At 43.9% G+C, this 25,668-nt stretch overlaps 2 protein-coding genes across 2 annotated transcripts; one reads left to right on the top strand and one right to left on the bottom strand.

Moving 5' to 3' along the window:
• Positions 1-1,658: 1,658 nt before the first annotated feature.
• dpysl2a (dihydropyrimidinase like 2a) lies at positions 1,659-8,423 on the top strand. The gene is made up of 14 exons (XM_084025452.1): positions 1,659-2,012; positions 4,451-4,539; positions 4,756-4,940; positions 5,077-5,241; positions 5,452-5,513; positions 5,627-5,707; positions 5,792-5,860; positions 5,968-6,088; positions 6,176-6,332; positions 6,481-6,622; positions 6,758-6,928; positions 7,372-7,551; positions 7,635-7,827; positions 7,917-8,423. The coding sequence occupies exons 1-14, from the start codon at positions 1,971-1,973 to the stop codon at positions 8,006-8,008; spliced, it is 1,749 nt and encodes a 582-aa protein (XP_083881578.1). The 5' UTR covers positions 1,659-1,970; the 3' UTR covers positions 8,009-8,423.
• A 1,928-nt stretch (positions 8,424-10,351) lies between these two features.
• Positions 10,352-20,114, bottom strand: adra1aa (adrenoceptor alpha 1Aa). The gene is made up of 3 exons (XM_084024769.1): positions 20,006-20,114; positions 14,751-16,156; positions 10,352-12,337 (listed from the first exon to the last, which is right to left on the bottom strand). Exons 2-3 carry the CDS (start codon positions 15,625-15,627, stop codon positions 11,781-11,783), a joined length of 1,434 nt encoding a protein of 477 aa, XP_083880895.1. The 5' UTR covers positions 15,628-16,156; positions 20,006-20,114; the 3' UTR covers positions 10,352-11,780.
• Between the last annotated feature and the right edge of the window lie 5,554 nt (positions 20,115-25,668).

The following is a 25,668-nucleotide window of genomic DNA, read 5'->3' as shown; positions in this document are numbered from 1 at the left end:
CTCAAGGGTCCGTGGCAGAAAGCACCACAGAAGGAAGGTATTTCCAGGGGCCTCATTGAAGAGTGTTATCTGGCTTTTATATAGATTACACCGTCATCTCACATATACAGATACAATAAACAGTGTTGCTGTGTGTAAAAAGCCAGAGGAGCATCTGCTGATGGTGACTTGGATTCATAGGAATAATAATTCACTATAATGTACAGTATCTGCAGTATTGGTCTCAAGATGCATTCAGGCTTTAATGCGTCATATATATATCTCATAATAACTCAAACTGTACATGCCACTATAACAGGCTTATGTAAAGTTAGTCAGTGTGCAATACAGAACATTTTGAATAAAGTTTGTACTGTATGCAGCGACTGAGATATAAGAGAGTGGCTAGAGCTCTGCAGACCGTAATGCATTATTTAAGACATCTAATAAAATGGCATATCATCATTATTGGCTCCTGGAAAGCTTATTAGTTGAATGGACTTTGTGCTGAGGATGAGGCCGAAGTTAATTAATTTATATTTTCAACACGATTCAGGTAGAAATATTACAGAGTAATAATCAGAAGTTTGAATGTGAATGTGTGTGATGGCTGCATGGCTTGGTAGGTTTTCAGAAAGGATAAATCACAGCCACTTGGCCCCCCACTTCTCTCCTGCCTCACCAATTCCAATTTGTCACCACTCCTATATCATCTAAGTTCATGTCCTTCCCCTCTAATTTAGGTGAGGTTCGAACTCCTCTTCCAACTTAATGTCCCCCGTAATCCTGTGGGGAACCTTCGCCATGTTAACACAGTAAATTACATCTTACTAGCTAAATCTTACATGTCTTATATATAAATTAGCTACATGCATCTGTGACCTTTTTTTAAACCCAGGAAAGATTTAGTGAGTGCACTCTCAGTTCTACTCATTCACATCTGCTCGGCAGCTTCACACTTTAGGGCAAACGAAGAAGACATCGGGGGGCAACATTGAATGGATTTGGTGCATTTTGTAGTTGCTTATAATGCTTATTATTTGCATGCTTGCATGCCTGACTGGCACATTTTAGTCTCGTGCATTGTGGTCCATTTGTTGGTCCAAATTTGACCATTTGATGTCAAATAAATGGCCTCATTTATTATAAATTAGTTTTAGTTTTTCAATCTAACAAATCCACATAGACAGGACAGGGCCCTGGTTAAATTATAAGTATTATATATAAATATCTGATTATTAAAATAAGATAATCTTTTATTTATCCTTTAATTATCATAGTGGAAACATGACATTAAGGTGTAATATTACTCATGTTTTTTAATTCTTTCCAATATATCCATCCATTATCGGTCAAGGCTTCTCCTGTTCTAACTATACATAATTCTATAATTAAAAGAGTATCCATGTAAGAAAATACGTAGGTCAAGGGTCAAGATCATCACTTTATTTACATAAATTACAAACGTAAACAACCACTGATGTGATTTAGGATTAATTCTTTTCATTTAATAATAATTATATTTTTAAATAATTGTAGCCCAATGATTTATTATTTATAATTATTTTCAGTTAAACAGGTGATGCTTAACCTGTCCCCCCACCCGCTGGCAATTTATGGGAATTTAGCAGGGCGGGGCAGTGCGCATGCGCGGTACCTCTTTGTGGCCCATCTCTTTCTCGGTGCTTTTTTTTTTGCCTGGTCTTCAGGGACCCGATCCAGCGAGCAAATCCAAGACGGGACCGTTCAAACCGCTCGTTTCACATCACTCACCTGGCCCGCGCTGTGCTCACGTCACTAACTATCGACAGAAACAGCCGAGACAAGCAGAGAGAAACCGCAGCAAAGGGCGTCGACTGGCCCCCGAACCCCCGAGCATCCATTCATCCTTCTTCTCCATCGGCAGCGGAGGTGTTGCAGCTAGCTAGCTAGCGTTAGCCGAAGAGGCAAAGAGGGGGACGGTTTGTGTTCAGAGAGAGACATCTTCCAAAATGTCGGGTTACCAGGGAAAGAAGAACATTCCACGGATCACTGTGAGTATTATGTCACTGTGTGGAGAGGAAAACATACAAATATCCTACGTTTGTGGTGTTTTTTTTAATTTTTTTGTAACGTACGTTGAGCCTCAGGATTAGACCCAAAGCTAGCCAGCGCTTAGCTAACAGCAGCAGCCCTGTTTCTCCACACTCAGCAACCTCGTAGAAACCTATTTGACATTACATGTGTGGAAATGTCAACCTAGTATTTTTCTATGCAGCTCTTTGCTATATTAGCTTCCATTATTAGCCGTTAGCCCCTCCCCATCAGCATCCTCACTTGCAGGGTTTCAGGCGCAGGTGCCTTCACTGTCATCACCTCATCATCTTGACATCTAGTTTTTATTATTTATTATTGCAAAATCATCCATTGCTACAGCTTATTTTACCATGATTTTGTGTTATACTACAAATTGAGATTATGTTTTTGCTTTGTGGTGCTGCAGCTTCTTTTTATTTATTTTTTTTTACCAAAAAAAGCACAGTATTAAGGACCTACAGAAGGGCTGCCGTGATAGTTAAAATAAGTAAAACCTCTTTAGCAAAGTAGGTCATTGGAAAGCACCCATCCAAACCTTTTTTTCCCTTTAAGCTTTCATCATGCATCCAAAGCACTGAAGCGTATATTCTACAAATACTCTTACGTTTGATTATTCAGTAGCACTAAAAAATGCCGGCTCGGGATCGGGCTTGGTTTTTTGTACCGGTATCGAGGTCTCTGTCACTGTTATAAAAATCCAGACCTGACATCCCAGACACAACGTGCGGACGTGCAGACCCCCAGATGACCCCCGGGCCCTCAGACACCACCGTTAGGCTGGAACGAAGCTGTTACTGTAGTTTCAGCTCTGCACAGTTTTTAACAAAACAGCAAAATTCAGCTTTGTCCACGAACAGTAGCTGAATTCATTCAAACATACAGTGGTATCGAGTATCACCACAGTACCACCACACAGTCACTTTGTCTGGCAGCAGAATGACAGAAACAATGTCATTATTTTGAGCATTGACTCATTTTCTTAGTCAGTTAAATTAATAGTACACTTCTCTTTTTTCCTGTCAATTTTAAATTTAATCGGCTAATACGACTGAATATCATTAACTTGTTGACATATGTTTTATTGAACATTTAAACAAAATTGTAAAAAAAAAAGAGAAAAAAGACGAATTACCAGTTTCAGCCGTACATTGATGCATTAATGATGAGAATGATGGAGAAGCAACATATTCTCTTAATCACGATTACAAGCACGGCTTGCTGTTTACGAGCTGCTGCTTATAAGCATTAGTTATATCACTCTAAATTTACCCACAGACAATAACGCAAATACATCTTGGAAATAGTGTTTTGGGCCACTTCAGATGTGACATCTCCTCAGTTACCAGTTTATTAAATAAACACAGTTAAATATGTATCACAGTCTATTGATAATAAGAATATGTTCTACATTCATGAAGGTTATAATGAATATGATAATGATTTTTGTTGAAACTGTCATCAATTTTCATTTTGGGGGATTGTGCCATACTGACATGTGTTATTATAATTATTTCCATCCCATTTATATTAATTATATGTTGGTGTGTGTGTGTATATATATATATATACGTGCACACACACCCACATAATGGTACGCCCATTTATGTAGTTGTTGGACTACAGCCATGCTCAATAAAAGCCATTTTGAGTGAAAAGGCATGTGACGTCACTGACCACTCGGGCGCAGAGAGAACATAGGTCACGTGACCCACTTATACAAGAGTAATGGCCTCCTGTCAATACAGCCCATAACTTGTGTAGTTACTGCCTTCCCGCTGTCCGTGTGCACCCAGTCCGGACATTAGAAACTGAGTGTTTCCTGCTGTGAGGGTTCTGCAGTGGACCACTCATGTCTTCATTAGCTCTCCCATCTCCTCCGAGACTCCGGGAAGCCTGTCGGAGAAGTAGGCCAAACCTCGTACGCTCTCCTTTCATCTCCAACATATTGAGTTAATCGTGCCACTCAAGAGATTGTGCTCTTACTCACGGCGTTTGATCAAGACTGGCTCCCTCCCTTCTAACGAGGTGTCAAACGTGGTGTGTGTGTGTGGGTGTGTTTGTGTGTGTGTGTGTGTGTGTGTGTGTGTGTGTGTGTGTGTGTGTGAATAAATCATATCATGGTCGTACCGCCAGCAGCGCGACAGCATGGATCGACCGATGTTTTCCATGCGATGCGGTGACCTTTTAGCCGTGACAAACTTCCAGCAGCCCTCATGACTCATAACAAGTCTTTTGTCTTTGAAGTCAGTCAGATTTAACGTTGAATTATGGAATAGACGTTTAGTTACAAAGGATTAAAAGAGTTGATTTCTCACTTTTCTTCAGCAGGAGGGCCGGATCATCTTGTGGCTTACGTAAAATGTACTAAATGTAAAATTCTGTCTCATCCGTTCAGAGTGATCGTCTCCTCATCAAAGGAGCAAAGATAGTGAACGATGATCAGTCGTTCTTGGCTGATATCTACATGGAGGATGGAGTCATCAAGTAAGATTTGAACATTGATTTAACTATTATTTTTTACATACTGAGGAGCATCAACAGTGAAAATGTTTCACTTTATTGGTATTTATTTGTTGGCAACACTTTCAAATAAAAAAAAGAAAATGTAATTCTCATAATCAACATATATTTTTACCCGTACCTTTTGACTTATGGAATCTAGATTGTTGTTAATTTCTGGGTTTCGTTTTTCTCCTTCAGGCAAATCGGCGACAACCTCATTGTTCCCGGGGGAGTGAAGATCATAGAGGCTCATGGGAGGATGGTGATGCCCGGGGGAATCGACGTGCACACCCGATTCCAGATGCCCGACCGAGGCATGGTGGCGGCGGACGACTTCTACCAGGGCACCAAGGCGGCCCTGGCCGGCGGGACAACTATGATCAGTGTGTATCATCTCAGTCACACGTGTGTTTTTTAAACCGGCTGTAAAGCGGAGTCATACCGCTGCAGGGTGTTATAACGCTGCACACGTGCACGCCGTGCAGTTTATAATGTTACTCTGTTTGTATGTTTGCGTAGTTGACCACGTGGTGCCGGAGCCCGGCGTCGGCCTGGTCGCGGCCTTCAAACAGTGGAGGGAGTGGGCCGACAGCAAGTCCTGCTGCGACTATTCTCTGCACGTGGACATCACCGAGTGGCACAAAGGCACCCAGGAGGAGATGGAGACCCTGGTGAAGGATCATGGTATGCAGTCAGATTCTCCACATATATCAAGCCTTAGAAAGTATTTCTAAGTCATTGCATTGGGGGGATAAATAAGCACAGACCATAAACCAGTAACTAAATGTCTCTACTTTTGATTTTTACTTTCCTCCTACACTCTGGGATTTTCCCTCTTTTGCTCTCTTTGTTCCACCTTTTGGCTGTTTTCTCTCATAAGTTTTCTATCTTCAGGTGTCAACTCTTTCCTGGTCTATTTGGCTTATAAGGATGTTTTCCAACTTTCTGACTCTGAGGTACGCTCGGTTTCTGGATGATGATCATAGTGGGCTCTATAGCTGTCTGGGTTGTGATGACTGTGGGTGGTAGATGACTGCCCTACCTAGCTTGTCATCTTTTTTCTTTTCAGATCTACGAGGTGTTCAGCGTCATCAGAGACCTTGGAGCTATCGCACAGGTGCACGCTGAGAACGGAGACATCGTTGCAGAGGTAACAGAACCGCGGATGACGTCGGTGGAGTCTCAACTATGACATTTTGGATCATATTGTTTTTGTGTGTATTTTTATTTTTAGGAGCAGCGACGTATTCTAGAGCTGGGGATCTCTGGCCCTGAAGGCCATGTGCTTAGCCGCCCTGAGGAGGTAAGATAATGATTTAGTGTGTCCTTTAAAGATTAATTAATACAGTGACGGTGAGTAAGCAGTATAGAGACCAGGCGGCTGATGAATGAGACTTTGTGCGTCTGCAGGTGGAGGCCGAGGCAGTGAATCGCTCCGTCACCATCGCCAATCAGACCAACTGTCCCCTCTACATCACCAAGGTGATGAGTAAGAGTGCTGCTGATGTCATTGCCCTTGCCAGGAAAAAGGGTAAGAAAGAGAGACAGTTTGAAGACTTTTTTCCAACAAATAAACTGGATTTTTTTTCCGTGCTGACATCACGACTCCTGTTTTTAGGTGCCGTGGTTTACGGAGAGCCCATATCTGCCAGCTTGGGCACAGATGGGACCCATTACTGGAGCAAGAACTGGGCCAAGGCAGCCGCCTTTGTCACTTCTCCACCGCTCAGTCCAGATCCAACCACCCCCGACTACCTCAACTCCCTGTTGTCATGGTAGGTGTTCTGTGCTCGGGCCTTCATTTGGCATGCGTTACTGCTGTGTGCTGCATTTTATTTTTACCCAGCTTCCCTTATATACACGTACTTAGTACAAAGAGAGATTATTAAATCTGGTTTTGTCATGTCTTGCTTTCTTCCATAGTGGGGACTTGCAGGTGACTGGTAGTGCTCACTGCACTTTCCAGACATCTCAGCGTGCGATAGGCAAAGATAACTTCACCCTAATCCCAGAGGGCACCAACGGCACCGAGGAGAGGATGTCCCTAATCTGGGACAAATGCGTGGTGAGCTTGAATGCGACCCACTTTTTCACAAATTTTCCCCAAAAATCGTCCTATCGTGACGTACTTGAGAGCAAAATCGCCTCGCGGACCGCTGCGTGAGTAAGCATGTGATCTGTTGTCCTCCCCAAAAAAAAGGTGACGGGCAAGATGGACGAGAATCAGTTTGTGGCGGTGACCAGCACCAACGCAGCCAAGATCTTCAACCTGTTCCCCCGCAAGGGCCGCATCGCCGTGGGGTCTGATGCCGACCTGGTGCTGTGGGACCCGGATGTCACCAAGATCATCTCTGCTAAGAGCCACAACCTGGTGAGAGGGTTACTCTGCCTGTCTTCACTCTCATCCGGTGTTTTTAAATGATTCATGCTTCTTGTTATTGCCAGAAACCTAACCCAGCTCTGTTCAGGAAATGGCTGTTAAATCTTTTAAAACACTCCTACAGGAGTGACGATGGATGTAGTAGTGCAGAATAACATGCAGGAGAAAATGTGTTTAACCATTAACAACATGTAAACTCACTTAGTGACTGCAGTTGTTATTTATAATAATAAAAATATATTCAATGAGAAGAATACGTAAAAGATTTGAGACGAATCAGTTTAAACCGTCTACTTTTTTATTTATCATAGTTATTTAGAGAAATAAACAACCTGTTTGGATGTAAAAACACATTATTTATGCCCATTTATTATATCACTATGTGTTCTATTATCTCAGTGTTGTTATTTGACTCAAACCTCCTCATTGCCCAGGCTGTGGAGTACAACATCTTCGAGGGCCTGGAGGTGCGCGGCGGCCCCGTGGTGGTGATCAGCCAGGGTAAGATCGTGCTGGAGGAGGGCAGCCTCCACCCCACGGAGGGCTGCGGGCGCTACGTCAGCCGCAAACCCTTCTCCGACCACGTCTACAAGAGGATAAAGGCTCGCAGCAGGGTGAGTCCCGGTGGCTCGTCTGAGCAGGTGCAGCCTCGCAGCGCGCCGTTTTTAACCGTCGGTCTGTTTTTATGGCGTTCCAGCTCACGGAGCTGCGAGGAGTCCCCAGGGGCCTGTACGACGGCCCGGTGTGCGAGGTGACCGTGACTCCCAAGGTGATGTCCACCGTCTCCTCGGTGAAGACCTCCCCCGCCAAGCAGCAGCAGCGAGAGGTGCAGCAGCAGATTACCCATCAGCCAGTGCGCAACCTTCATCAGTCTGGCTTCAGTCTGTCTGGTGAGCGAAACACACAGTTCGTCATTCCTGGCTTCAGCCGACTTACAAGCAAACTCATGGTTTATTGAGTGATTTGTTTTTATTTTTAGGTGCCCAAGTCGATGACAACGTTCCCCGTCGCAACACTCAGCGCATCGTGGCGCCCCCTGGTGGAAAAGCCAACATCACCAGCCTCGGCTAAGCTCTTTTCCTCATTTGAGCCAGCTCACGAGCACTCCATCCATTCCCATTCACACACCACCATTATGTCACTTCACGCAACACAAACAGAAGAAAGCACCACTCCATTTTGTTTCTTCTTTCCTGCCACATTCCATCGTCAAGGAAGGATCGAGTGAATTGAAGCAGCTTTTTTTTTTTTTTTTTAATTATTGATATTAATTTGTTTACATTTTTATATATTTTTTTTTTGCTGTACATGTTTGAGCTGTTAAGTTGTCATCTCTGCTCAGAAAAAAGGCATTTTAGAAACTTCAGGGTTTACAATTTTGTTAATTTCCCCAGATACAAGTTAGAATGTGCTGGCGGCCGTGTTACAGCGCCACCTTCAGGTCAAACTACAGCCTCCGTCCAACAGTGTTTTTAGTTAAGTGTTACGTTGTTGCCACAAAAATAAGGAAAAAGATTATGTTTTCTGCATCTCATAACACATAATTTTATATGAAGTTTGCAGGATTTTATTTTTTTTGTACAGCAGAACAATTCACCGTGGTCTTCCTTTTGTGTTATAGTTGCACTTTCTTCATTTTTAAAAAAGTATATGTATTTTTTTTTATCACATTAAGTCATTTTTGGAAAGGTCTGACTGCACTGAAAGGAAAAGAAGGGTATTTTAAGGTTAAACTACTCATCCGCCCTGAATATGGGGGGGATGTTGGAGAAATGGCTGGAACATTTTGTCTAAGAAACATGAACCGTATATTTCATCATATTTGTGTTTTTTTTTTGTTTCTTTTCCTCGTGTTTGTTAGAAGGTTGTCAGGGCAACAAGATCCCGATCATTAGACGGGTGTGTGTGTATATTGTGCAGGAAACAGACGAGACACTACGGAGAAAGCTAGATGGGAATGTAGCCGACAACCTCTCTGCACCCGGTGCTATAATGTGACCATTGCTGTAAATGTGCAGACGGCGTCCACGCCCACGCTAGTTAACACAATTCGTTTTTTGCACCTGTAACAATCCAAACGATTAAAAAAGAAAACGATAATGTATGTGAGCTTGCAACTTTTTCTTTGTATTGGATATGTCTGTATGTTTTTAGGATATTTGTCGACTACTTTGCCTGCCTGTTCTGTAAGATATTGATCGCACACTGTATCTATGAAGGCTCTTTAAAGAGGTGGGACCGTGATCTTTGGAGACCTGATGAGAAACGCTTCAGTATGTATATGAAATCCCTCACAGTGTGTTGACCGTGTGTCCACTGTTCTCGGTGTCGTGAATGAATAATCGGATATCCACCCCCCCCTCACCCCCAGCCCCCCCCAAACACAGTCCACACCAGATCCATTCAAAGGTAGTAAACCAGGTTCACACTGTACAAAACTGGATTGTTTCTTCCTCGTTGCTTTGTCAAGTGTAGGTTTTGTATGCCAAGCTATAATGTGAGGTGATTTGGGGGGGCGGGGGGGGGGACGTGTCTTGGTGATGGTTATTATTGAGTTGTGATGTCGAGCACTGTTGCCCCTCCCCTTTTCTCCCAGCAAGTGTGATACTCTCTCGGTCGTGTTTGTTTTGTAGGATGCCAGGGGTTCGGGTGGGGAAATCATCGGTCTTGTCAGCATTTGACCCTATCTGTGTTGACTTTAGTGGATTAAAATATTTAAAAAATGAAAGTTATGGTACAGACTTTTATTTTGTACAAACCTATGATACAGCATTTAATTGAAATGCTATAATCCCTAATATTTAATAGAAATTATTCCAAGAGAGATCTTTAAATTTGGTAGGATAATGTTCATAAAAATGTCCAAAATATATAAGAAATTCTCCAGTGTCCTTGTAATAATAAGCTTAAAGACATTCTGTTTAATAAAGTGTTAGTAATTTATTTTATTTAATTAATTGATTCTATTTTTTTTAGAGAGAATCCCACCTGTGGATGCAGTAACCGCAGCGGACCACCAGGGGGAGCCACAGCCGTGCAGTGAGCGGCCTCCCCCTCGGAGCAGCCTTTTGTTGTTCCACTTCGTCAGACTCTTCTCCCAGCGGGGAAGCTGCCAGGAGGATGAACTGAGCGAGACGACGTCACACTGAATGCACACATCAGCTAAATGTGCAGTGACGAGTTAAGCCCCGCCCCTGGCTTGTTTGACAGTTGTCCAATTAGGACTTAACAGGATGAATGCCCTGATTAAACGGGAGAGGGGGAATCCTAAAAGGGTCTAAAAAGGGAAGGCTGGAGCCCTCCTGGGAAAGGTAGGCAAACATGAGTCACCGGCAGTGATTTCTCTGCTTTCAATCCACTTAAAAAACACAGACGCCACAATATCGTCACAAATTTGATTCATTGGAGTCAGCTTAGTGATTCATCAACTGTCAGAATATTAAATAATCATAACAATAATACACTCACTGATCATTTAACCATGTATACATGCCATTAAGGAGCGTTACTGATGCACACTTCTGCGTTCTCGCTCTGTTGCAAGTAATATCTCACTCCTGCGAGGCTGCATTTCTAATTATGGTATTCATTACAGGCTATTGCATTTTGGAAGATGATATATATGTTTGTAAACGGTGGCACGCTGGGTTCTCATTGGTTTTTAATGCTCTCTCTGTTGCAGAGAGAGAGAGAGGGAGACAATGGAGGGATGAATTAGGTCATCTGTACCATCTGTGGGTTTTACTGCTGCGGCTGGTGGCCTCCTCTCCTCCTAATGGCATCCGTGCAGAGACGGTGTGATTTACAGGTTCACAGACATGCCAGTCAACGACAGATAAGCACTCCCACCCTGCCCCTTCCCTGCCCCCCCAAAAAGCTGTCAACTGCCCCTTCCACTGCACTTAGCATGCTGCATCCCTCCCTGCATCCCCACTCAAAGGAGGCGCAACTACAGAAAAGAGAAGAAATCAATACAGCTGGGCAGAGGATGTCCTCTCACCCGAGACACCAAACATACTTTTGCAGTCTTGAAAACACACTCTGGTACGACCTTTCGTAAAAAAGGTCGAGACCTTTTGCACGTGGATGACGACTAAAAAAAAAAAAAACAGAAAGAAAAGTGCAGAAACGTGGAGCGCTCTACCCCGAGAGAAGAACGTCTGAGACTTGTGCATGACTTAACTTGACATCTCTAAATCTGGTGGATTTTTTAAGAGGCTTGTGGGCCCCGGTCAGGATTGAGGTCAGCGGCGCCACAAGGTCAGTTCAAATTCCACTGATGTATATTAAGACATCCATCTGGCGCCACTCGGAGGTACACGACATCGTAGGAACATGAACTTGACGTGTCCCAGAGGCTGTGTATATTCAATGAATCATCTTTAAAAAAAAATGTCCTCATAAATCCCTACATAAGAACGTGTCATACAAATTTATTGTAATGTGACATGAGGAGTACTCAAGGTCCCTTTGTTTTCACTTTGTTTCTCTTCTTCATGAGTTCGGAGCTTAAATAACATTCTGACAACAGGAACAAACTTTGGAGACGACGGGAGCATCGCGGAAATCATGCACGATAAAAAACGTTCAAACTTCTCTTCTGGAATAGAAAATATGTAAACATTTTGGTAATCTTTTGGTCTTTACAGGATCTTCACACGTTCTTTCATCTCATTAAAGGGCTCAAATGAAATATGCATTACCAATATAGATATTTCACAAAAGCAGAGACTTTAAAAATGTTAAGTTTCATAGCAGCGATCGCCCAACGGCGCAAAAAAAGGAAACTCATCCGTGACCTTGAGAAGTGGAGTCATGACTAATGGATGAAGGATTACGGTGGTTATACAGGCTCTCCTTTCTCCGACAGGGACAGTTGGTGGATTTTAATGGTGGGGAGGTTTCCGACGGGGGGAGGGGGCTGGGCACAGTTTGACTCCGGCGGAGGGGAACCGAGGACGCAGCAGCAGCTCCGACGGAAGCTCTTACTGCAGAGTTTGGCCACTTTGTCCCTCCTTGTCTCGGCCGGTCCCCCCGCGGGACCCCCGGGGAACACCTTCCACTCTCTGCTGTCCCTGGAGGACGGGGTCCTGGACAGGGCCAGGGAGGAGGAGGACGGGCTGAGGCGGCAGGGAGCCAGTCCCAGGCTGAGGGGCTGGCTGGGACCGTGTGCTTGAGTCTGACCCGGGCTCAGATGATGGTGGTGATGGTGGTGGTGGTGGTGATGTGGTCTGGGGGCCACTCTCAGACAGTGAACTCCAAGTAAACTCTGGAAGGCCTTCTTGAACTCCTGGTTGGAGCACGGGTAGATGATGGGGTTGATGCAGCTGTTGAAGTAGCCGAGCCAGAAGGTGATCTTGAAGACGGTGTCAGACGGTCTGTAGGCAGGAAAGATGGAGCCTGTAGGGACACCGACAAGGGTGAAAAACATGAACGAGGACCACCAACATGGATATATTTCAGCTCCACGTGCCGCTAGCATGGCTAAAATCATACTCCCTCACCATCGCTCTGATTTAGAATCCACTTCATCTTTCTAATAGTTTAATCTTGGAACTTGAGAGAGAACGCTTCCCTGCTTGCCATCGCGGTGAAGGATTTTTATTAAAAGGCCGTCATAAATTGTGCAGCATTCAGAGGAGAAACGCGTGAGCGGGATCCTTAACGACGGAGCAGAGAGAACTGCTTAACGGGCATATTACATGCACGACTGATGGTCATCTAATTATCTATCTATCTATCTATCTATCTATCTATCTATCTATCTATCTATCTATCTATCTATCTATCTATCTATCTATCTATCTATCTATCTATCTATCTATCTGAGGTAGAAGGGGAGAAGCTGTCATGTGAGACGTTTTATTGGCCGGGACATTTCAGACGGTTAAACGTGGGCTGTTTAAAAAAATGAGCTTGTGATGTAGAGATGGATAGAAAGACGAGGTGGAGAGAGATATTTTGAGGAGAAATGATTTTCTGCCCGGCTGTAAGACTCGTACATTTTCTTCTTCCCGGCTGTGCCAAAAAACCCAACAATTCCTTCTTTCCCTTACATAGAAAGAAGAGGAATGCAGCTCTTTCTATATGCGTATTGTATATTCTCATAATTAAACCTGGAGCTACGATTGATGTAAAAAAAAAAAAAGGCAACCACGCCTTCAAATACATAACTTAAAACCACCAAAACTGTGTGTTTCTACTAGGCTGTTTATATCTGCTGTAAATTTGGGCATTTGACCGTTCTAATCGCAACAACATGACGTCACCGTGGTTACAGAGTGCATGACATCATCGGCCTTTTTGCTGTAATCGCCCACTGAAGTTATTCTCTAAATCTGCGACGGCTGAAATGCCAAGGAGAGACGAGCACAGTCCACAAATCAACTCTGATAAAACCCCCAAAACCAAACAAGCGTGACGTATCTGGACTCTAAATGACAAAACCAGACCACGTCTCAGGGATTCGCTGATAAATCTCTCAATTTCAAGACACTTATTGTGAAGTCTGAGGCCAGCGTTTGGTAAACTGAGGCTTTTTCTCATTTCTCAGTCTGAAAAAAGGCCCAATAGCAGCTATATTTATGAGTATGAGAGCATGGAATAAATAATGGAAAAAAAATATTAAAAACCCAGGAGGATTTTGTGAGGATTTCCTTCTCACATTCCTTCCATATTGACACCAGCACATATAGTTGCAAAGCCGTGTGAATTCCCCTTCAGGGACAGTGGGGGAGGGAAATCTAATAAGGTCTGACACCGCTGTGATGGCTTTATCTGTCACTCCTGGACCAGCATGGGCATGGAGAGAGTCCGCAGACATCAGGGAGCAGAGAAACCGCGTCAAGCTTCATTCAAAGATCCGTGTTTTCAAGTATCTCTTGGTCTCAACTGCTTTTTGTTTACAGATGCGGGCGCACCGGCGGGCGTCAGACATCTAAAATTTTTATTGGGCCTATTTATAGAGCGTCTACCTGGCCGAGGCGAAGCTTTTTACTACTCAAGAGGATGAAATTCAGCGCTCGCCCACAAAAAGGAACAATTCAATTAACGGCATGCAACTGGACCGGCCCTTAAAAAACCCTGTCAGCGGCGTGGCTTGATGAATGGATGTGAATTAATGCAGAAGTTAAATAGCTTTCTGGAAGTGGTCTGACTACTCAAATACATGAAGCTGCGTTTTTTAATTTGTGGAACCGTGCAGTGATTGATGAATTAAATGAACTGTGACATTGTGGAGACACATTAACTTGTGTTAGAGAGATTTGGATGAGAATATCTGTTCATTTGATATGAATCTGGAGCCAGGAGACATATTGGCTTATTAAACTACCTTTGCATATGAAAACAGAGAAGAACAACGAGCTTCTGTCCGAAAGCAACAAAGTCTGACCCCTAAAGGTCACTGAGGACTTGAGGAAAGCCAAGAACTAATCCAGCAAACAACCCTTAATAAAGGCCTTTAGTAAGGATTCAGTTTCCTTCTGTTTCCAGTCGTTATGCTAAGCTAAGCTAACCTGATACTGGCTGTAGCTTAATGTATGGTATCAATCCTCTCATCTAACTCTCTTATATCGGCTATTGATTGTTGATTTCTTTAAGGTGCAGAGAATGTCTGTGATTGGTTGATTGCCTCCACGTGGATTACAACATGGCGGCGGCTTCAGTCGGACATAAACGACGCCCAGGGAACCCGAACAACAACACACACAGAGGGAGTATATCTCTTTACATGCTAATGCTTTGAATCTCAAATTTAGCACCTTTTTTTTTAGCAACTGTTGCTCTCGAAATGACTCATAACGATACTCACCGATGGGCAGCGCCAGGAAGAAGGGCAGCCAGCACAGCACGAAGCAGCCGACCACGATGCCCAGCGTCTTGGCGGCCTTCTTCTCGCGGGAGAACTTGAGCAGCCGCAGGGCGAAGTGCGTGCGGCTGCTGTGGACGTCGTCCTCCAGCGCCGTCGCGTTGCCCCTGTGAATCCGCAGTATCACCTGCTCCGAGTCCGACTTCTCCGTCTTGCGGCCCTCCCTGAGGTCCCGGCTCTCCCGGTGAGCCACCACGTACACCCGGCAGTACATGACCAGGATGATGGCGAGGGGGAGGTAGAAGGAGCCCACGGCGGAGAAGATGGCGTAGGCCGGCTCCTCCGTGATCTTGCACACGGACTCGTCCTCGGGCGCCGGCTCCTTCCAGCCGAACAAGGGGCCGATGGATATGACGACGGACAGCGCCCACAGCAGCATCACCGCCAGCAGCGCCCGCCGTTTGGTCACGATGGTCGGGTAGCGCAGAGGGTAGCTGACGCCGATGTAGCGGTCCACGGAGATCACGCAGAGGCTCATGATGGAGGCGGTGCAGCAGAGCACGTCCACCGCCGCCCAGACGTTGCAGAAGGCCCGTCCGAACACCCAGCGGTCCACGATCTCCAGGATGGCGGAGAAGGGCAACACGGTGGAGCTCAGCAGCAGGTCGGCCACCGCCAGGTTGACGATGAAGTAGTGCGTGACCGTCCGCAGGTGTCGATGGCAAACCACCGAGAGGATGACCAGGATGTTGCCCACGATGCCGAACACGATGAAGCTGCCGAGCACCAGGCCCAGAACCACCGCCTTGACCACGTTGAGCTCCGGGACCGCAACCTGGCTGCAGTTGGAGCAATTCTGTGTCAGAGGAGCCGGGGTCATAGTGTCCAACGCATCGACTCTACAATCCCCGATGCTGGTGCTGGTCTCAGGTGGACTCTAGCGGATCTACCTGTTTTAATTTGTTGCACAAAGGGACATCAGGGGCTTTTTCTCATAAGAGCCATTAGGAGTAATGATCACATTAAGTCACAACATAGTTTGAATGATGATGCCTCTGGCGAAATGAGCCCATTATGTTGGCAATGCATCAAGAAAACAAAACCGCGGGATGCGTGCAGAAAACACCGGGAGAGAGAGAGAAATATAATGTATGCAGGACCGAAAATCACCGAGCAGGAATCAGGTAATCCATCTTGGAAATGCCAGTCAGGAAAAAATGACTTAATCGTGCAGCTGGTACAAAAACGCTGTTAGGAAAAGGCATCTTTTCTGGTTTGGGATGTGCAGGTGGATGTTCACAGTTTGGGAAATAAAGCTCTTTAAAAGTCCACTTTTCTGGGGTTCGATGGTCGGGGAGCTTCTGGGGACCTCGAAGGCAACAACAGGAAACAGCAACACTATCCAGCGCCTTTGAAAAGAAAGACAGAAGCTATCAAGAGATCATTGTTCACCCTTGTGCAGTGTCTTATCCGTGTCACCGGCGGCTCAGGGCTATCCAGACTGTGGGCGAGAGACAATGTCTCCGCCACGGTTGCTGTCAGATCGATGCGTCCGTAGCCTCATCTTGTGTTATCGACTGAACACAATGTGAGGTTGAGGAACATCGAGACTAATATCAGCGCTTTCAGGTACCTTTTTTTTTTTTCTCTCCACTGAATCATCCGGTGGAAACGTCACACAGTTTACAAAAAACTCCAGATGGGCAACGAGCCAAACCAGAGTCGGCAATGCGACAGCCTCAGTCAAGCGAACTAATGTGCAGCATTTTACAGCCTGACCTGGCTCCTAATCCCTCCTTTAAACGAATCAATACCCCACTATGACCTTTGTTTTAACTATTTATACACTAAATGTTAAAGCTACAGCCAGCAGGCAATTAACTCGCTTGGCTGCGTCCAAAAGATACTACATCTGCCAACTACAACCTCTAAGAGGTCAAGAAATATCTCCAGCACTTAATTCCACATAAAACTGTAGATTTTCATTAATATATGTTGTTTTTTATATGGAACTATACAATATAATACATTCTACTGCTTTTAAAGTGAGCTATTTGGCAGATTATCTTCCTTTCGCATGGAGTCCCGCTAGCTGTTTCCCCCTCTTTATGCTAAGCTACGCTAACGGCCTGCTGGATTTTAGCTCGATCGCTGCTTTTTGGTAAACAAAACCTCATATAATGTGTTTATTTTATAACCTTTAATGGCTGCTTATTATTGGCTCATTTTTTGTAACCGAGGACAGAGTCGGCTTGATGCTAAGCTAAGCTACTTGCCTGCTAGCTTTAGCTTCGTGGTTAAGGCAGTGAGAATGCTGTTGAGCACTATGTACTGTTTCCTTAACTTTTGTCAGCAATTTTTATTTAGTTTTTTTTCTGCATAGTTTTGTAATGTATCCACTGTACAATTGCATTTCATTTAAAGTAAAAACACAACCCCTGAATAGCCTGTAGTAATAATCAGATGTTTCCCTTCTCTCCATTTATACAAAATAGAAAATCAAATTGCTCATTTGTATTTCTGAGTAACAATAACGTGACTTTGGCCATAAGACATACATTTTAACCGCTCTGTGACTTCAAAACCATTTTTTTGCTTCCGAGCAGCGAGCCCAACCCCAACTTTGACAGATGTGAAAATAATCTTGTCCGCCCCAGATTACCCACGGTTGTAATGTGGGTGTTCCTTACCTAAACACAGATTAGATGGGACTAGTAAAAGTAATGCGGCCATGTTGACGATTGGGGGGGGGGGGATTTTGTTAAGCTGCTTTATTTGCAGCTAAATTAATAGTTGGTCTGAGTTGCCCTCTTTTACTGACTATCTCTATCTAGGTGAGGTGAAGGCATTATGCAGTCCCCTCAAGTCCCCCCCTTCTTTCTACACCATTTACACCAGCGGGCTGACCTTTTCCTCCGAGCCCTACAAAACCTTCTGCTCGTTCACCAGATGTGCCGTTTACATGTGTTTAACGTTTATGTCTCTGGTTCTAACCGCTGTGTTCAACCTGAGAGCTGCATCTGCTGCTGTTAATGCTGCTGCTGCTGTTAATGCTGCTGCTGTTAATGCTGCTACTGTAAATGCTGCTGCTGTTAATGCTGCTGTTAATGCTGCTACTGTTAATGCTGCTGCTGTTAATGCTGCTGTTAATGCTGCTACTAATGCTGCTGCTGTTAATGCTGCTGCTGTTAATGCTGCTGTTAATGCTGCTGCTGCTGTTAATGCTGCTGCTGTTAATGCTGCTGCTGCTGTTAATGCTGCTGTTAATGCTGCTACTGTTAATGCTGCTGCTGCTGTTAATGCTGCTGCTGCTGTTAATGCTGCTGTTAATGCTGCTACTGTTAATGCTGCTGCTGCTGTTAATGCTGCTGCTGCTGTTAATGCTGCTGCTGCTGTTAATGCTGCTGCTGTTAATGCTGCTGTTAATGCTGCTACTGTTAATGCTGCTGCTGTTAATGCTGCTGCTGTTAATGCTGCTGTTAATGCTGCTGCTGTTAATGCTGCTACTGTTAATGCTGCTGCTGTTGCTCCTGCTGCTGCTGCTGGTAATGCTGCTGCCACCCACTCAAACAGAGGGAGGTGGGTGGACGGCTCCAATGTAATTACGAAAAGTAAAGAGTTACACGTTTATCCACCGGAGAACTGCAGGAACTCATTACGCCGTCTTCTTCTTGCACAGATTAAGTTACCTCGGCTTAAGATATTAAACGTCCCTCCGGCATTAGAATTTGTTTCGTTGCCGTTATATATATATAAATATATATCAAAAAACGTGCCGCGTTACAGAGTGGAGAAATTAACTTGATGGATTTTTACTGCGAGACAAGTTCAAAGTCAATATTGACTCTCCGTCTCTGTTTATTCTCTCCGAATTAAAGGCGGGCGTTTATATCAGTAATTAGATGTGTTCATATTTGCTCGGTGACTTTATGACATTAAAAATAAAGCAACGTGGGAGAGAAGATTTAAGTGGTTCTAATCATCTCAGTTGTATAACAGAGACTAGAAGGAAAGACTTGAGGGTTGACAGATGATTTGCTATTGGTAAGTATTTATAATCACCAGAATTAACAATTAAAACCATTCAATTTGGATCAATTACAGCTCAGATGATGCCAGACTACAGGCAACAGACCTGTTGACCAGATAGCAGTTGAAGTTAGAGGTGTAGGAGATCTCATTTGGCATGCATATGGATCCGAGTGCTCTTTTCCAGCATCGATTTGTTTAATATTCATGCAGGGTAACACACGCACACACACACACACACACACGCGCACACACACACACACACACACACACACACACACACACACACACACACACACACACACACACACACACACACACACACACGCGCACACACACACACACACATGCATCTACAGTGGTGTTTCCCAGTGAGGGAGCAGGTGTAAACCAATGAGCAGATGTGCTACATACCTTGCAGTGATTTTTTTTTTAATGTAATGAACATATTTTCCTCTACCACAGATTTTTTTCTACAAACGTGTGTGTTCTTTGGCTGTTTCTCTCTCTCTCCCTCTCTCTCTCACACACACACACACACACACACACACACACACACACACACACACATCTTTGGTGAAGGGTCTGATGAGCAGCTGCTGCTGAGTTGTTGGACCTGGAATCCACAATTACAGTTGAGCACAGCAGGAGACTTGCAGCCTCTCCATGTCTGCAGCAATTTAATTGGCCAGGAGTAAATATCCACTCCATGGCTGTGTGTGTGTGTGTGTGTGTGTGTGTGTGTGTGTGTGTGTGTGTGTGTGTGTGTGTGTGTGTGTGTGTGTGCCGGCTCATTCCCAGCTCTGTGTGTGGGACTGTGGCTGATGTATACCTGACAGAAAGTGACACCTTAATAAAAAAAATGACAGGGATGTGGACTTGTGATGGTCCGCAGCCATTTGACACCTCATGTTGCTTTTTCTATTCAAACTGATGTGAAAATCATGGTCATCATATTTAAGAGAATCAACAGAATCAGCAGCCTCTTTTCTCTCCATTTTCATGGCTACTTTTGCACGATTTAGGATCATATCCTAAATTAATGAAATGTTTCTTTGTTTTTAATTAAATTGAACTCACATCTGCATTCCCAGCACGCACAGTAAATCCCACAAAACGCCTCAATTAAAGCGAGCTAGAATCGGCATCGGGAGACAAATATACGCTTCTATTAAGTGTTAAATAAAAAAATGAAAAATGAATCATTAAAAATGCTCCGGTTTACTCACCTGAAACTTTCAGCTCGGTGTTCACATCCCGAGGACCCGCCTGAGTCCCGGTCGGTTGCGATTCCGGACTCGCGTTTGGAGACGGTGATGGGGAGAGCGCGCTCATCGTGGAGGGAGAGAGAGACAGAGAGAGAGAGAGAGAGAGAGAGAGAGAGAGAGAGACGGTATAAACGCCCGACCTTCAGGTGCTCCAAGTCTCTCCAGATAATGATGAGTAGGGGTAGAAATGACTCACAAGCTTTCCCCTCGGACCCCCCCCCCCCCTCCCCCTCCCCTTTACCACCAACCATCCTCACCCCCCCCCCCCCCCCCCCCCCCCCATCAGCATCACTCCCTGTGCGTCATCAGTCACCGTCCGCCAACATGACTGTTCGTTTGTGTCTTTAACGAGCGTCACTCAATGGAGAAAAAGTTTCTGCTCATATTAATATCTGGGACTCTATAATGTAGTATAAACGTTGTACTTTATCTGATAAAAAACAAAGGATGTAAAAGCTCAAACAGGTTCTTCTCAGAATATAAATTATTTAAAATATATAAGTTATAAAGCTAAGCTTCTTCCAAGGCATGTTGTTTGAAATAATACATAAAAAAATAAGTTTACATGTATACCCTTTCTATATTTGAGTAACACTACAATGTTATTTCCCTTGTACGGATTCTCCAGTAAACATTTTATATTTTTTATAATAATGTACATATATATAATAATAATATTTAAATAATTTTACATTGAAAACATCTCATAATGCACAATTAAACAGAAGATATATTGTGCAAACATGATCATTCTCCCACTACAGAGTCATCATGTCATTACGTGTCTTTAAAACGGATTAAAGACTGAATATAACGTAATATTCACTCATATAATAAACACACATATAGGTTCTAAATGATCCGCCTGCTGCACGACTTTGTCGATACACGTGCATTAATTCCTGAGGAGCAGTTGATCTGTTTTACAGTTTCATCAGGCTCTTTATTATTCAACGCTCGTGCCTTCCTCCCTTTCTCTCTCTCTTTTCAATTAAAGCTGTGATGAAGAGATAGATTAGAAACAGGAACACGAACACACATGAAAACACACACTACATTGATTTCTTATTATTGTTTTTTTTTTTGTGTTTCTTCCCACTGTGGATGAATCCTCTCTTAACCTTGAAAAAAGGCTGCTGATGTTGAGTCACCTGTGAAGTAAACACTCCACAGTTTAAAGTGTACAGCTCCATCACAGCGGGGCTTTCACGGCACGCTGCTCTAGTGTCTTTGTACATCCTGCTGGACAAATCCACACACACACACACACACACACACACACACACACACACACACACACACACACACACACACACACCACAATCACCAAAAAAGTAACATTAATGGATGTTTCTTCTGTTCTCAAATGGATTATTTCATAACAGCGAATCTCACAAATGCTTAAAAAAAACAATTTTCAAAGCAATTAAGGTGACGATTAAAAAAAATAGACCAATTATTGTGCAATTATGTTTGCATTGAAAACCAACCCAGTGAAACAACGACGCAGTGGGATGATGCTCATGTGTGTTTCTTCTTCTTCCACCGGTTGCTATCTAACCTGCTGGAAAAGCAATTACCTGTCTGCGCCGCCCATGCTGGCGAGGCGGGCTGCTGAGTTTGAAAGATACCGAAATCAATATCCCTGCGATGGAAGAAACATTTCCTGTCATGGAGGCAACGGGACCCTGAGACGAGCATTCGCAAACTAACGTTGGCATTTACGCTGACATTCACTTTGATTGCATATCAAGAGATTCCCCTCCCTCGTCCCATCGAGATCTTCCAAGAGAGAAAGAGAACAGATTTCAATCAACAGAGCATGTAAAAAGCAGCCAACGCTGGGCCGCAGGGCACGGATTTGTTTGTCAAACCGTGAAATGGTGAAATGGTGAAATGGTGGGAGCCTTAGAAGGAAAGGAATGCAGATAATAGAAAAATTCAAAAAGGAAATAGTCACTTCCTGTGTCGTGTTGTAATCGAAGTCATAAAAACTGAGATGACGTTGTGAAGTAAAGGTGACCGAGTTTGTCATCGTTGATGAAGATCCTCATCTCGAACATCCTCTCAGCCACACACACACACACACACACACACACACACACACACACACACACACCACACACACACACACACACACACACACACACACACACACACACCTGGACATGCAGATTAAACAGCAAAGAACACTTGATTAATCGTTCACAAAGGACAGAGCGACAAGGCATTAACTTTCTGCAACCCTGCATACATTGCAGATTTGATGAGTTGACACTCTTACCTGATGAGGGCGCTATAGATTAAAGGTCAGAGTGGGGTCACTTAAGAAGTTATGGTTTATCCTGAGAGGAACATGAACATCTGTGCCAAATTTTATGGCAATCCATCCAACAGTTGTCAAGACATTTCACTGAAAAACACAAGTATCATCATTGTGGTCCATGCTTGGAGAAAAGTCAAGGGGATCCTCAAAATGATTCACCATCTGAGGACCATGAATGTCTGTATTAAAATGCTGTTTAGAAGATATTGAGATCAGTCACAGGTAAGTGAAAACTTTGACCTACTGGAGGCTTTTGAGGGAAAGTTGGGAGATCACCAAGACGAGACCAGTGGGGTTCATCCTCTGAAGAGTCTGAATCAAAGCCGTTAAAGTGTCTATTGATACAAAACCCAGAGGTTGTACCACATTCCTCTTCCATGCATATCTCTGTTACTGCATTTAATATGTTTAATATAACAAAAAGCACCGAACCAATTCAGCTCAGCTGGTTATGGATGTATGCGACTGCATGTATCTATGGGACGTACTAACCATTATATATGCCATGCTGGCTACACATGTATTATGCATGTTGTGTTTTATTTGTACCGTATCACATTTTTATTTCCCGTTAAGCACCTTGCATTGCAATTTTGCACCAAAGCCGCAGTATAAATAAAGTTTGATTTGATTTATTTCCTCCACGTGTCTAGACGAGCCTAAAAATAATGGAATGAAAGCTGATTTCATATTAAAAAAAAAAGAACCACCTGCACATGAAAACCCCACACACGCCACATTTTGATGAATTCTGAGACCTGGTGGGTTTGAGAGTGAACACGGCTGCGGCACGGGGAGATTGCATGATGTTTAAGTGGATTAATGGCCGTGGTTTGATATCTAGAAGCGCCGTGATGAAGACGGACCTAATTATCCCAGCAGACTGAGCTCCACTCTGCACAGGACTCTAATTATGGCCTAAATGCTGCTCTCTCACTGTTTAGTGTCACGCCCTGGGGTTATAGTGGGGACACACACACACACACACACACACACACAGGCTCACGATGCTCTTCTGTGCAGGCATCGTGGTCTCGTGGCAGGGATTATCTAACGCTCGCTGCCCCCCTCTGACCGGGGACAGTCTGAGCTGTCTTCCGATTAATAAATCACAACTCCAGATGTCATTTGAGCAGCTGTACTGTAATTTATATTGTGAATTCCACTGATATTTTTTTGGGGAAATCCTAAAACCCCACATGTATGTCAGCCAAAAAAAAAAGAAGAAGAAGAAAAAAAAAAGAGGGCATCAGGGTTACTAACAGCCATTACTTCAGTCCCATTCGGAGGCATTCTGAATTCACCAATGGGGAAATTATTGCAGTTTTATCTGCTCTTGTGGATTGATTTGAATGCCTGAGGAGCGTATAAATTAAATGTTTGACGGGTAAGTGGCTTGTGCAGTGACCTTCATGTGTAAGGTATTGGACATCCAAGGGACGAGATGGGACAAATAAGGGAAGTGGAAAACGACATTTGGGTGTAGATAGGAATACGCAGAGCGGTGACGCAGACTCGGTCGTGTCTAATGAGTGCAGCCAACAAGCAGTCACACGGCACAGGGACATATGAGTGAGGGGAAGCTGGCATCGCTAATAAAGCAGAGGGCAAAGTTGACCTCTGTCGTCGCCGGCGGTAACAGGTAGGGTGAAGATGGCGGCATGAACGTGGCTGCACCATCGCTTGTTTCAGGAGGAAGTGGTGGCTCACACAAGGGCTTAGGGGAGATAAGTGAACACCACATTTGTGCACTTTAATTTGTAATACTGATGCGTTTTAAAGTAGCCGGTAAAAGAAAAAAAACATTAGTTTAATCCCTCTTAAACAAAGATGATACCAGTTGAATCCAGGGTGGTTTATAGAGATTATGTCTTGCAGAGGCTTGGATATATTTGTTCATATATCTGCATCAGACAATTGTGCAAGAAGGGCGAACACGGAGAGTGATTCATCGATTTGAAGTGAAAAACAGCAGGAATATGAAACACAGATGAATGGTTGCAGGCTTTTTATCCCTCCTGAGAGCATCGGAGAGGCTTTTAACTACAACAATGCAACTTGCAGTCAAGGTCACTGAGCGCACATGATGATCACTTGAGACGTCCTCTTCACAATTTGAGCGCTTTATTGATGCCACCAGCCAATCTAATAAGAATATGCATTTACTTTATTATCACTGCTCTTCAACGGAGCGGTGCGTTTCTGGATTATTTACTGCCTGTGGGCATCTAGCCTTGACTGTACCCTCGCACAGCTACTGCCAGAAAGCTACACTCACAATGATCCACTGTTGCATTGCTTCAGGGGGCCAGGAAGCTATCTATATTAAGCCTACAGGAGAGTTTATATTTATCTATGTGACAGTCCAATTTTCCACAGAGCAGCAGACAAATGCGGGGAACAGACTGTATACCTATCGCAGCAGCTTTAATTATTCATTTCAGGGGGATTGTAAGCAAATGTCAGGTTTTCTTGTGTTATATTATCTATTTGACAGGCCAGGTTATTGCTGGCAGAGGTAACATAATATACACTTGAAAGTGTGTTTCCATTCAAAATACAAAACAACCAGATTAAGCAATTAATAGTTTTGAATTGGGACTCATTTTGATAATATATCATATATATCATGATAAAATATGTCATATTTTTGTAGAAAAGTACATTTAGTAGGTTGATTAGAAATAATCATATGTTTCTTATCCTCCAGGACTCTGCCAATGTTCATATTTTCTGTTTTTGTAAAGATTTCCATGCAAATAGGCTCTGTGAAATAGATATTGTGATTATACAATAAGATTGCATACCTGGCTAAAAAAAAAGAAATAGAAGGACTGCTTGTGTTTCAAAAAGAATCTGCAGCCTAGACAGAAACCTTATCTTCGGAGAACACAGTGTGATTATGAAGAACACCCCAGGAAATGAACATCCACACACACACACACACACACACACACACACACACACACACACACACACACACACACACACACACACAAAGAGATGAATCTGACACCGGAGTGTCAGTCTTCTGCTCACTGTAACCTGCTCATATTAACATATGAATGACTCGACATCGCCCCCTTGTGGTGGATACGCTGCCTTGCAAATCACCATTACGGGGAGGGGGGAGGGATCATTATAATAAAGGTTTTTGACAATTTTGTCTCTTGATCTCGCATCGCATTCGCGCCACTTTATTTTGAAATTACATTGGTTTGAGTTTGTTTCCCCCCGCAGGCGAAGATAATGACGCGTCCATGTGCGCGTGCGCAGTGCGGACAGCGCGAGGAAAACA

This window comes from Eutrigla gurnardus, assembly GCF_963514095.1.
Source record: "Eutrigla gurnardus genome assembly, chromosome: 13".
Classification (NCBI taxonomy): Eukaryota; Metazoa; Chordata; class Actinopteri; order Perciformes; family Triglidae; genus Eutrigla; species Eutrigla gurnardus.
The sequence above is the reverse complement of the archived record's forward strand: the minus strand, read 5'-3'. Positions and strand labels throughout refer to the sequence as shown.

What these genes read in the sequence shown, in the direction of transcription:
- dpysl2a (XM_084025452.1), top strand. Translation starts at nt 1,971, where the DNA reads ATGTCGGGTTACCAGGGAAAGAAGAACATTCCACGGATCACT. An exon ending in CGGCGGGACAACTATGATCA is followed by an intron (nt 4,941 to 5,076) that starts GTGTGTATCATC and finishes ATGTTTGCGTAG; the next exon opens with TTGACCACGTGGTGCCGGAG. An exon ending in GACCCTGGTGAAGGATCATG is followed by an intron (nt 5,242 to 5,451) that starts GTATGCAGTCAG and finishes TTCTATCTTCAG; the next exon opens with GTGTCAACTCTTTCCTGGTC.
- adra1aa (XM_084024769.1), bottom strand. Translation starts at nt 15,627, where the DNA reads ATGACCCCGGCTCCTCTGACACAGAATTGCTCCAACTGCAGCCAGGTT. An exon ending in CTTCCTGGCGCTGCCCATCG is followed by an intron (nt 12,338 to 14,750) that starts GTGAGTATCGTT and finishes GTGTCCCTACAG; the next exon opens with GCTCCATCTTTCCTGCCTAC.